The 11745-nt window shown below is 43.8% G+C and overlaps 1 protein-coding gene across 2 annotated transcripts; it reads right to left on the bottom strand.

Moving 5' to 3' along the window:
- Window positions 1-400: 400 nt before the first annotated feature.
- Cthrc1 (collagen triple helix repeat containing 1) lies at window positions 401-10683 on the bottom strand. Of its 2 annotated transcripts, none has more exons than NM_172333.2 (4): window positions 10414-10683; window positions 6470-6691; window positions 2852-3068; window positions 401-907 (listed from the first exon to the last, which is right to left on the bottom strand). In NM_172333.2, exons 1-4 carry the CDS (start codon window positions 10567-10569, stop codon window positions 765-767), a joined length of 738 nt encoding a protein of 245 aa, NP_758836.1. In that variant the 5' UTR covers window positions 10570-10683; the 3' UTR covers window positions 401-764. The 2 variants fall into 2 exon arrangements, with proteins under 2 accessions (NP_758836.1, NP_001258229.1); NM_001271300.1 differs by having other exon boundaries at window positions 10459-10683.
- Window positions 10684-11745: the final 1062 nt, after the last annotated feature.

The raw sequence follows: 11745 nt of genomic DNA, 5'->3' as shown, positions 1-11745 counted from the left end.
GTTTGTGACCAGAGTCATATGTTTTTACTCTTTGATATATTAAGATAAAAATTCCTAGACTATGTTATATTCCTGTCATATAAACACCCTTAGGTCTTCATGTCCCTCAGGATGCAGAGCCATGTAATACATATGCAACAATGTCATAAATTGCTAAATAAATACTTAAAATTTAGATTTATGTTTAACTTCTCATATGTTAAGTACTGGGAATTCAACTTCAGTGGCAAAATGTTCAGTTTAAAAATGCTAAAGTTGCCAGGCGTGGTGGTGCAGGCCTTCAACCCCAACACTTGGGAAGTATAGGCAGGCAGATCTCTGAGTTCGAGGCCAGCCTGGTCTACAGTGCAGATTTTAGGACAGCCAGGGCTACACAAACAAATGAACAAACAAATAATACTAAGGTTGTTTGAAGCATTTTATTTAACATATAAAATAATTCTATACAGCTCTTACAAAGACATAACTTTTATATGTTTCAAAATGTCAACAGTAGGAAATATTAAAGACTATAACAGCATTCCGGTATATAGGCTCAAAAAGTAATCAATGAGAAATAAAATCCTGAAACCATCTTTGGTTGAAATAAAATGGATAATGCTAGATCTTAAAGTGTGAGATCACACTTTGGTCTGTAAACGTATTTAACTTTGCTTTTTCATTTGGCTGAGCACATAAGTGACTTCTGAAATGTCATTTAAATGACCCATCCAGAGGCTTGATTTAACAAGTAAATGAGGCAGGGAATGAAACCTTCAGGGGCTTTATTTTGGTAGTTCTTCAATGATGATGCGGGACACAGAATTCCACCCAGTAGAAGCGTCTCCTTTGGGGTAATCTGAACAGGTGCCGACCCAGATGGCCACGTCTACCAGTCCAGCACCAATCCCTTCACAGAGTCCTTCCACTGCAAAACAGAGCCAGTCACAACTCAAGGACAAGAAGCAAAACCATTCACTTTGCATTTATGATAGAAAATCAGATTATAGTTCTGTTTAACGTAAAGCTAATTAAAAATTCTCATAACGTGATTTCATAGTCAAGGCCTCCTTTTTCTTAGTTGATACATAGACGTTTTCAAAGGCATTTACACAATCACTCCGCCATTACCTCAACAGACAGTACTCTCAAACCAAAATGTGCTCTGGTTACTGACAGCCAAGGAACAGTCTACCCAACCCCACGGGAAGCCTACGCTCCCAGCTTTCAAGACTTCCCAGCTTTGGAAGAGACCTGAACCGGAGCCTGGATCAAGATGTGCAAGTCTTTTAAAAGAAAGTCCTTTTCGACATTGATCCCTAGATCTGATGTTATTCAAATCAAATCAGGATAGCACTTTTATATAAGAAAAAGAAATTCTAGCTTAATTTATACCATCCCTTCAGTGTGTAAATCCACTTTATATAGATTCTTATCTTTGGCAAAAAAAAATTACATCTATGTATGAGTGTCTATCTGTATGTATGTATGTATGTATGTATGTATGTATGTATGTATTATGCATCTACCTACCCAGTCTACTGTCTATCTTATGTATATACAGGTGGATACACACATGCCATACTGCACATGTGATGATTAGAGGACAGCTTATTACAGGAGTTGGTCCTCTCCTACCACCATGTGGGTCCCAGGGACCAAGCACAGGTCATCGGGCTCTGAGGGGTTGGGGGAATGCCTTCTACTGTTAAACCATCTCACTGACCCTTTAATAGGCTTATTATATTAAAGAGAACTGCTGCTTCTGTTCTGTACAGCAGTATCCTATACGTCCTCTGGGCTCTCACATGCTAACATACATCTTACATTCCAACTTACCGGTGTTCTTCACTCGCATCTAAAGAAAGATTTCACTGTTGGTCACTGAAACAGGCAGAGAGACACAGTACCTTTGATGTCTGTGCAAAGAGCAAAAGGAAACTGGACTTGGTAGATTCTTGAAGAAAATGGCTCTTGGCATAAAGTAGTACTGTGACTGCTCAGCTTTCCTACCTGGTTGAGATTGATGTGCTCATGTGCCCTGACAGGTTTTTACCTTAGTTGAACTTAATGCAGTTCAGCTGAGCCCCAGGAATATGGGACTGAAGCAGTCTGCCTTCCCTGGCTATGACATATGCACTAGTTCAGGCCTCTTCTACAGTTGGGAGGTAAGCAGTGGGCCCACAATCGCATGTAAGCTGTCTAGCAGTCCACACCATGCTGGCTGAAAATGCAGACCAGCAGTACTCAGGTTGCCCCGAGGCCTTGGCCCCCTGTTTCTCTAGAAATGTGTCCACTTAGCCCTGAAGGCAACAGACGCTGGACAGGTGTGAGTCTAGCATCAGCCACACTGCAAGCCAAACAATGAGATGATTACCTTTAATTGATGACCAAATCCCCATTAACTGAGTCTTCCTGGAGGAGCAGTGCCCAGAGCAGGTAATCTTTTTAAGTTTCCCAGGTGAGCCCATTGTGTTGCCAAGATTGGGAACCAAAGCAACTGCTGTACAGAATTCCTAGCTGTTTTGCCATTTCTAACTTATCACTGACTTTCAATTTGGGGGCATATCATCACAGCTAGGGGTTTTGTTGTTATTTGCTTTGTTTATTTTAAGACACAGGTCCTGGAGTCTTACACCAGAGATTCTGAGTCACTTGCTCAGAGATGACACCCTAGCATCTGTACCATTTGAAAAAAAAGATCTGTAAAATTATGTGACTTGCAGTCCAAGGTGGAGGGAGAGTCATATACTCTGAACGAACCTGCTAGAGGTTTACTTATAACAGGCTGATTACCCAGGATAACAGTGGAAATCAAACAACCTCTTAGGCAGATCTGAGGCCCGTTCAGCAACAACACTATTACACATACCGGAGGAAGTACGATGAATATTAATAGTTGAATTTAACTCAGGGCTTCCTTGGTCCAGATAGATGATAGCTTCAATGGGAAGAGGTCCTGAACATTCAGCTCCATTAAAGGTAAAATACCAGCGTTGACAGCAAGCATTCCTGCATTTGAGCCGAAGCGAGCCACTGAACAGAACTCGAAGAGCGCTGTTGGATCGCATCTTTGTGAATGTACATTCCTGCCCAGGCCGGAAAACAGCAGACATTTATCATGTTAATTAAAGTTACTTCAACCATCAACCTGGAAGCTAACTGGGAACTGTGGCCACAGTCTGAAATTTGGGGGAGGTCTTTGAGACTCCATTGACCAATAACTCAAAAAGAGGTCCCCATATCTGGTATTTTCTTATTTGGTAGTCTATGGTGTCTAGGGAAATGCCATTTAAGCTCCTTTTATACATGTGCATGTATATGTTTTAGGAAGCGTCTACTGTAGCTTCCATATGGCTCTTTTCAAAGTTCTTTAGTGTTACTCTTGCTCACACACTCTCTCTCTCCTGCCCTCCCATCTAACTTGTTCGGGTATTTCCTTTCCTCCTCCGTAACGCCTGCGTTCTATCTCCTTCCCTTGAATGACCCCTTACTAACTATAATTTCTATGAATATATCCTAATTTAAATGTGCATATCTAAAGATTCAAAGCTAGCAGCCACACATGAGAGAAACCATGCTTCTTTCTTAGTCTTCCTGGGTCTGGGTGACCTCATTCAAAATGATTATTTCCAGCCTCCACCCATTTACCTGTGAAGTTCATAATTTCCCTTTTCTTTACATCTGAATAATACTCCGACTTCTGACAATACCACACACTTAAGTCCCCAGGCATGGATAATTAAGCCACCACTGACAGAGGATTCGTCCTTACTAGCTAGCTTTCGTTGTACTGGGAGGCTCAGTGCGTGCTGCCAAGGAGAAAGAGTGGTGAAAAGTCTTACCCAGCCGTGAGCCCTGTGGACGGTGATGCCACGGCTGCAGCAGTGGTTCAAGTGTAAGGGAGTAACTAACTATCTAATGATGGGGTCAAAGCCTGCTCTACCAGAAGATGAAACTCATGCCTGATTTGGTTAAGTGGACCCAAAATCCATATCTGACCAGCTCATAGGGTCCTAGTGGAGAAACTATTATTCCACTAAAAGGACACAGTAATAAACTGGCCCCCAAGGATTCTTTTTTAATACATATAAATTAATACATTTCTTCAACCCTCATCATAGAGCCTTCCTTTTAAAGTAGATGGAGATTAATACAGAGGCACACATCTGGTTGATGTTCAGAGAATGGGGACGAGGGGATGAGGTAGCAGACACCTGCAATGAAACAGAATTTGCCAGACATGACAGGGCCACGGCACACATGAACTCACAGCAGGTTACATGTGCAAGGCCTGCATGAAATCAACCTAGCCAAAATCCCAGCATGGATGGGGAGGAGCCCATGAAGTCCTGCTCCTAGCTGTGGAACTGTGGGCCACTGATGGCTGCCAGGGAGACAGTATCTGTTTTCTTCAGAGATGAGGCCCCTGAGAGGCTTCCTATGCTCCAGTAGATTACCCTCCAGCTACACACATGTAGACAGCACTAAGTGGGCTTGGTGGAGCGTTAAAGCAAGTACATGAAGTGAGAGGGAGAGGGGTGGAGTGAGGGGTGGAGGAGACAGTGAAGGGGAGGGCATTGGAGAGACTAAAATACTGAAAATATGCTGTGAATTTTACCTGCCTTCTCCCCGTGACTTTAACAAGCTTACATTTTATAGAGGGATAAAGAGTACTTATAAGATCGATACAAAAACCAAGAAAATCAATTTCTGGCTTTCTTTGATGGTTTTATTTAACTTCATGTACTTCCTGTTTATTTTAAAAAACAGCTAGTCTTCAGTACTTTTGGCTAATGGATTTATGTACTTTTCTCTACTGAAAAACAGTAACTGTTTAGAACAACTGTCTAACTCTAGGTTAGACAATTGGATACAGAAGTTAGCACAAAGGAAACCCCACCCCCAGGAGCTGGCCCTCTAGAGCTTTGGTGGATCTCTGCTGGTGCGGATTATGTTCACTCTCTCCATCACCTGGGGTGGTAGTGGTTGTTGTTGTTTCAGTCAGTGTTTCCAGTAGTCCAAGATGGCCTCAAAATTGCTATGTAGCCAAGGATGGCTTCTACTTCCTGAATACTGAGATTATGGGCATGAGTCACCACACCAGGCTAGACCTTTCTTTTGTGCAACTACACAGGATACAAAATTACTGAACGACACAGTAATAAAATCTAGCCTTGTTTTCTTCCCTCTAGCTGGTCTCCACAAAAATCTACATTGGCTACCTAAAAATCTCTTCCTTGCAGAATGTTTCTGTATTCATTGTAACCTCTGCTGAAAACCATGGCATCTTAATAGTGCAGGAACTACAAAGGGACATTTTTTGGGAGAAAAAATGACAACTTCTCTTGAATAACTATAAATAAGAAAGCAGTCCACCATTGTCAGATGTTGAAATAGCAGGCATCATTCAAATAAAACACATTCTTTAAAAAATCACATATAAAGAGAGAAAAGGGGGTTGGGGATTTAGCTCAGTGGTAGAGCGCTTGCCTAGCAAGCGCAAGGCCCTGGGTTCGGTCCCCAGCTCCGAAAAAAAGAAAAGAAAAAAAGAGAGAGAAAAGACCTCTATTACCAAATATGATGGCTAGATGAAAAACCTGTCACAGGGAATCAAGACATTCCTGAACTTTTAAAATAGAGCAGAAAAGGCTGAGAGGAAAAACGTGGATGATGCCGTCTTACACCTTAAAACCTTAGAGTTTTATGAAAATAAACTTCGGTGTTCCGGATGGTCGTGGTAAGTAGATTCATGAAGCCCCAAACTATAGCTAAGGAGGCAGGAACAGAGGTGGTCATCAAAAGAAGAGATGGAAACAGCACGGGCCTTCTCAGCCTTGTCCCATCCCACTGGACTTGCCCATGGCACGTCATCCAGCCCAGGGCCTGACACATGAGAGGCTCCGCACGCGCCCACTCAGCTACATCCGGGTCTCTGGGAGACAAAGCACTAATCACTGGTTCACTCAGTCAGTCCCTGGATCGTTCATCAAAATGCTGTACGGGACTTGCTATTTTGTGTGCTTCTCCTTACACAAATGTTACAGAATCATCATAGTCACCATTTTAAATCACTAGCAAACGACTTCAATTCTCTTAACTTAAGCGGTTTTAAGCGGTGCACCGGACCAAGGACTTCCCATAGCAGGGATCCCAGTCCCGTGTAATTTTTAAGCTCATCTTTTACTTTTAGGTCTGAAGCTACAACAGGATGTGTTAAATTAATTTAAAGTTCCTTTATCATAAGAGCACAATGCTATACTTTTTGTGTTTGCTTTTATAAAATAGTGATTATCTTAGAAATGCCTTTATAAAATTAACCAAAATGTTATCAATTTTTTCATTAATTTTAAGTAAAAAGTCACACATTACCTACTCTGAATCTTTCTTTTTTAAGTCCTTTGGTTTAACAAAAAATAAAATAAAATTGGCAATGACTTATACAAACTCAATTTTGCTTCAACTTTACTATAATTTGGACTTTACTTACCGCAATTTTCCCAAGATCTATGCCATAATTAAGTGAACTCCATGAACACTGCTTGTAGTTTGGGGTCCAGGATTCCTCAAAGCTTTCCCTTAAGCACTCCCCTTTCTCTCCTTTGAATCCATCCCGACCTGGGATTCCCGGTGTGCCAGGAATGCCATTGGCCCCAGGGCTCCCATCGCGACCAGGAACTCCTGCTGGTCCTTGTAGGCACATCCCATTATACTACAAAGGAGAAGGGGAAGGGTACAGTTACTTAAGATGCAAACTCAGAATAGGGCATAGTGGTGTAGTTCAGTGGCATAACTCTCACTTAGCAAGCATGAAGCTCAAGGTTCGATCGCCAGTACGGAAATAGGTAAATAAAGAAATACAGTCAGGCATACATAGACAGTATGTGAGAGTTAGATGATCACAGCTGTGTTTATTTTGAATCTGTGAGAGTCCTTCTAATCCACCTTGTCCGTGTTCTAATGGATTACAATGGAGAACTCTTTTTAAGCATATTTAGAAAACATTGTCATGTCTTCATACTTTTTTTTATCGCATAAACTTATAAAAATCAAAGAGAAAGTATTTTTAATTTTCTTTTTCTTTCTACATCTGAACACACACACACACACACAAACACACACACACAAGCTCTATTGTTGTTGTTATTTTATGAGTATGGTAGCATGTCTGGTCTGTGGAGATCTGAGGACCAATTCCTGGGAACTGGAATGACAGACAGTTGTGAGCTGCTCTGTGGGGGCTGGGACTTGGATCCAGGTTTTCCAGAAAAGCAGCCAGTGCTTCTAACTGAGGAGCAATCTCTCCAGACCCTGACACTCTATTTTAACCTCTTATAATCCCTTTCTTTTTATTTGTTTGTTTTTGCTTGTTTGTTTGTTCTTTTGTTTGTTTTGTTTTTTGGTTTTGGATTTTTTGTTTGTTTGTTTGCTTTTGGTTTTTTGTTTTTTGGGTTTTTTTTGCTTTTTGCTTTTTTTAGAGACAGGATTTCTCCCTGTAGCCCTGGCTGTCCTGGAACTCACTCTGCCTCTCAAGTGCTAAGATTAAGACTTGCACCACCACCACCAAGAGCACAATCCCATATTTTAGCAAGGGACTTGGTCCCATAAATGCACTTTTACATTACTACACAAGATTTTTAATGCTCGTTTTTGGTTGTTTATTTCTCTTTTTGCTATAAATATTAATATAATGAAAATACTTACCCATATAGACTTTTCCTTCTGCATGATTTCCTTAATATTAATTGCCAGGGAAATAATTGTGAAATAAAATGTTAGCAGGCGACGACTGTCTTGTATTGCAGCATCTCTAAGTTGCATGTGCATCCCCTCTGCTCTTCCTACTTTCATGCAGAGGAAGGTATAGTGGGTGGAATTCGTCCAGTTCGTTCTGTCTCCCTACAGAGGAGTCTGTGGCCCAGTTTCATGTGACCTCAACAGGTGTGTGGTAATCTACCAAATCATCCGTAAGTGCCAGTGTTCGCCATTTTGTTGTTCGTTTGGGTATGTTGTGGAATTTTAAATGCATGGATTCTATAACCTTTTTTCTTTTTTTAAATACTAGACTCATCCTTTCTTAGATGTGTAAGACCAGGCCGTTTACTGAGCATTTCAATGCCTGTTTCCTTATGAATAAAATGAGGATGATAATAAACGTTATTGCTGTGAAGTTAGTGGCTGGTAGGCCTGTAATCCCTGCACTTGGGAAGCAGGGGCAGTAGGATCCTGTTCAGGGTCCTCGCAACACAGCAAATGTGAGGCTAGCCTGGGATACATGAGACCACACACACACACACACACACACACACACACACACACACACACACAGAGGGGGGAGGAGAAGGAGAGGGAGAGAGAGAGCACGCAAGCATGAGAGAACACATACTTACATTGCATTAGTGGGGCTTGAACTCAGAACCACATGCATATCAGCAAGTGCTCTACCATTGAGCTACAGTGCTAATATTTTGAGCTTTGCTTGTCGATTCCTGAACCTATGCTTAAATTAGTTCACATAGAAACAGGGGTGACATTAATTAGACTTTTCAAAATGCAATGCACTCCAATTAAAGTTTTTTAACATTTCATTTACTGTTGTAAATTCCTCTAGTATATTTGATGATTTTTAAATTCCTCCCAGGAAAGATGCTACGTAGAGTAAGATTGTTTTTTCTCAACTTAAAATGTTAGTCCCGATAGGTATTTAGAATTATTAATGAAAGTCAACAAAATGAATACATGTGAATGGAAGCTCAAATTCCCTCTCCTAAAGCCCCATTTCCGGTGTTGGCCACTAGGGGGCAGAACGCAGCGGAAGCGTGAAAGGCATGCTTTGAAAGTACCTTACACAAAGTCGCTTTATAGAATCCGTGGAAAGCTTCCTAATTACTGAGTGGACTTTTTCTGTCACCAAGACCAACTCCGATCTGCAGGATGCACCTGAGCCTGGCTGCACAGTATGCTTTTCCAAGTTGGGTTAGAGGTGTGGGAAACCACAGGTACTGTAAAATCCTTAGAGGGGAAAATATTAGCTTTACGGGGAAGATTATTCCATGTATCTTAGCTACACATTCATAAAATGCAAACTGCCCATGAGCCACACTCTTGGCACAGTTTCTTTTTTAACAACCTATGTACTTAAAATAGAACTGTAGCTCCAACATAGTATGCTTTTGTGGAAGAAAATTATATATCAGAGTATAAAATAACAACAAAAACCCTACCACTGCTGTGTGAAACAGCAGGGACCACCTCCAACTCCCCCGTGCTTTTGAATCCAGTCTAGAACTAGCTGTCTGGGAGCATGGTTTATTAGCTCAACTTAGAATGTCAGTGGAAGAAATTCAAATGTTAAAAAAATAATAATAATAAAATCACTAAATGCCCCCTGTCATTTATGTATCGCAATGCCTGACATTATAGATTGGTTTAAGGACAGAAGTGTATGATGTGCCAAAGACTACAAATCTGTCAATGGCTGGCTCTTGCATGGAACAGAAAAACTCTCTGCCCTCCACTAGGTTTGTTGACTTTTAGAGGGAAAAGTTTAATGCAAACAGACTTTCCCAAAGATTAGCCTCTCAGAAAGCGCTTGGGATATTTGCTTTCCTGGAAGCGCTTTCTTTCCCCTTAGCTCAATTGCAGTGTTCCTGGCTGGTAGTCACAGGTTAAGACCTGACGGCGCATCAACTTTTAAAAGATCAGGTAAAATGGGTCCTTGGAAGGGTTTCTAACGGGGCCCTTCGTTTTCTCCTTCCAGCTTCAAACCAATCCTGGCCCAAGCTGTGGTCCTCCAAGAAGTAAATTGCAGTTCATAGTTCCCGGAAAGAAGACCAAAGTGATTCATAATCTTCAAGTCACAAGAAGCTGGATGAATGCTTTGCGGGGGTTGTTAGCCTCTCCTCCAGGCAGACGTGGCCACTAGTCCTCAGAAAGGACACGTTGCACGGTCTTGGCCCAGGCCCAGGCCCAGGCGACCAGCTGGCCTAGGGTCTTCCTCAGACTTGCTTTTGAAATCGAATAGCTCAGTCTACTCCAGTTGCAGTCATAATGTTCCCCACTTCTACCAACGGTGGCCTCCCCTGGGGCCAGAAATTACTGGGCGACTATTCGGATTCGGGTCATCCTACTTGACCCACTTGGAACTGTAGGATGACCTCTCACTAAGGTCTCCCGTGGAGTTTCAAGACTCCACCGCAGACGTGCCTCAGATCCGCCCCCACCACACACACACACACACACACACACACACACACACACACACACACACACACACACACGGCAGGACACTGAGGCACTCAAGATACCTAACACACTGTCCTACATTCACCCCTCCAGTCAGCACCATACAACAACTGTACTGATGCCCTCCCTCTGCGAGCATGGCTGGGTCCTCTCCTCCAGCGCTGAGGACCGACTCTCACTCAGACTCACCAGGTCTACCACTTCCCTCTGCCGGATCAGCGCTTTTTGCTTCACCTTGGGATTCTCAGAGGCGCTGGACGGCGCGGACAGCTGCAGAAGCAGCAGTAGCACAAGGAAGAGGCCGAGCAGCAGCTGTGGGGAGGCGGCGCGGCCTTGGGGGTGCATCGTGTGCGGTAGCTGCGAAGCGCAGAGCAGGAGGCAAAGGGGTCGGCAGAGCCCGGCCCTGCTCAGCGTCTGGCCCAGCTCTGCGGCCGGCCGCATCAATGCGCCTTTCACTGAGCGCCGCCCTCCCTTCTTCCCTCCCACCCCCTGGACACCAGAGCTTGCATACTGTAATAGGCCTGGGTCCCCCGCTCTAGCCCGCCCCTCCTCCGCAGCTCCGCCCGCCCAGACCCTCGCGGGTTGCTGCCGAGCCAGAGAGGAACGCGCCTGCGGTGACCAGGAGGGTGACAGTGGTCTGGAACCACGGGTGGCTGGGAATGGAGACAGCACCGCCTGATTTTCTTAGAGGCACGTGTCTTAACTCGGGTCCAGGGATCACCTTCACTCCTAAAAAGCTTCGGCTCATTATTTTAAAAAAAAGTGACGTTTGGGGTCACTATTAAACGAAGAAAGTCATAATATAACAGCCTTTAAGAGTCCTATGACCCAGATGATCGATAGTGTTTGAGTGTGTTACCTCCAAGATGCAAGGCTTTGTTCACGTGGCCTCTTCGGGCAGCACGGAAAGTAACCAACATTCCGTGGTGCAGGTTCACTTTCACGCGCTTATTCCACGTCAGACTGAGATATTTAAAGTTCTATCCAACTCCAACCAGGAAAGCAGCCTCCAACTCCATCAGGCAGTCCCGGACAGGGAAGCAGACAGGCGACCTCAGGTCCAGTCCCTAGTTTTCCTCCTGAGCTCTGCCCCAGAACACGTGCAGCAGCCACAACCACCTCAGCTGGTACATCCCAAGATCTTCCCCTCTTAAACTCCCTTCCCCCATTCATTGTCCTGTCCTACCCTCCTACCCCAACTCCAACAGGCACTCCTTGGGAACATACAGGCCACACTGGGCAGTAAAACAGACAGGCTAATTGCAGATCTTCACTTCTCCCTCTGCTCCCCGAAGTGGAACCCCTCAGTCTCATCCCCACTGCTTCTGCACCCATCTCCAGTGAACCATACAGATTTTCCCCTCCAAACTTCCCTTCCCGCACTCATTGTTTCATCTGAGCCTCCAGCTCTGACTACACTCACTGGGAACCCACAGGCTACTCCTGTCCTGCAGTAACATTCAGGGCAATAGGTCTCCACTAGAACCCACCAACCCTGTCACAGCAGGCCCTGAATATTCC

The sequence above is a fragment of the Rattus norvegicus genome, chromosome 7 (assembly GCF_036323735.1).
Source record: "Rattus norvegicus strain BN/NHsdMcwi chromosome 7, GRCr8, whole genome shotgun sequence".
In the NCBI taxonomy this organism is placed as follows: domain Eukaryota; kingdom Metazoa; phylum Chordata; class Mammalia; order Rodentia; family Muridae; genus Rattus; species Rattus norvegicus.
The sequence above is the reverse complement of the archived record's forward strand: the minus strand, read 5'-3'. Positions and strand labels throughout refer to the sequence as shown.

Coding starts and splice junctions, on each gene's coding strand:
- Cthrc1 (NM_172333.2), bottom strand. CDS start 10,569: ATGCACCCCCAAGGCCGCGCCGCCTCCCCACAGCTGCTGCTCGGCCTC. Junction 6,692..10,413: donor AGAGGGAAGTGGTAGACCTG/GTGAGTCTGAGT, acceptor TCTCCTTTGTAG/TATAATGGGATGTGCCTACA. Junction 908..2,851: donor TATTCATCGTACTTCCTCCG/GTATGTGTAATA, acceptor TCTGTTTTGCAG/TGGAAGGACTCTGTGAAGGG.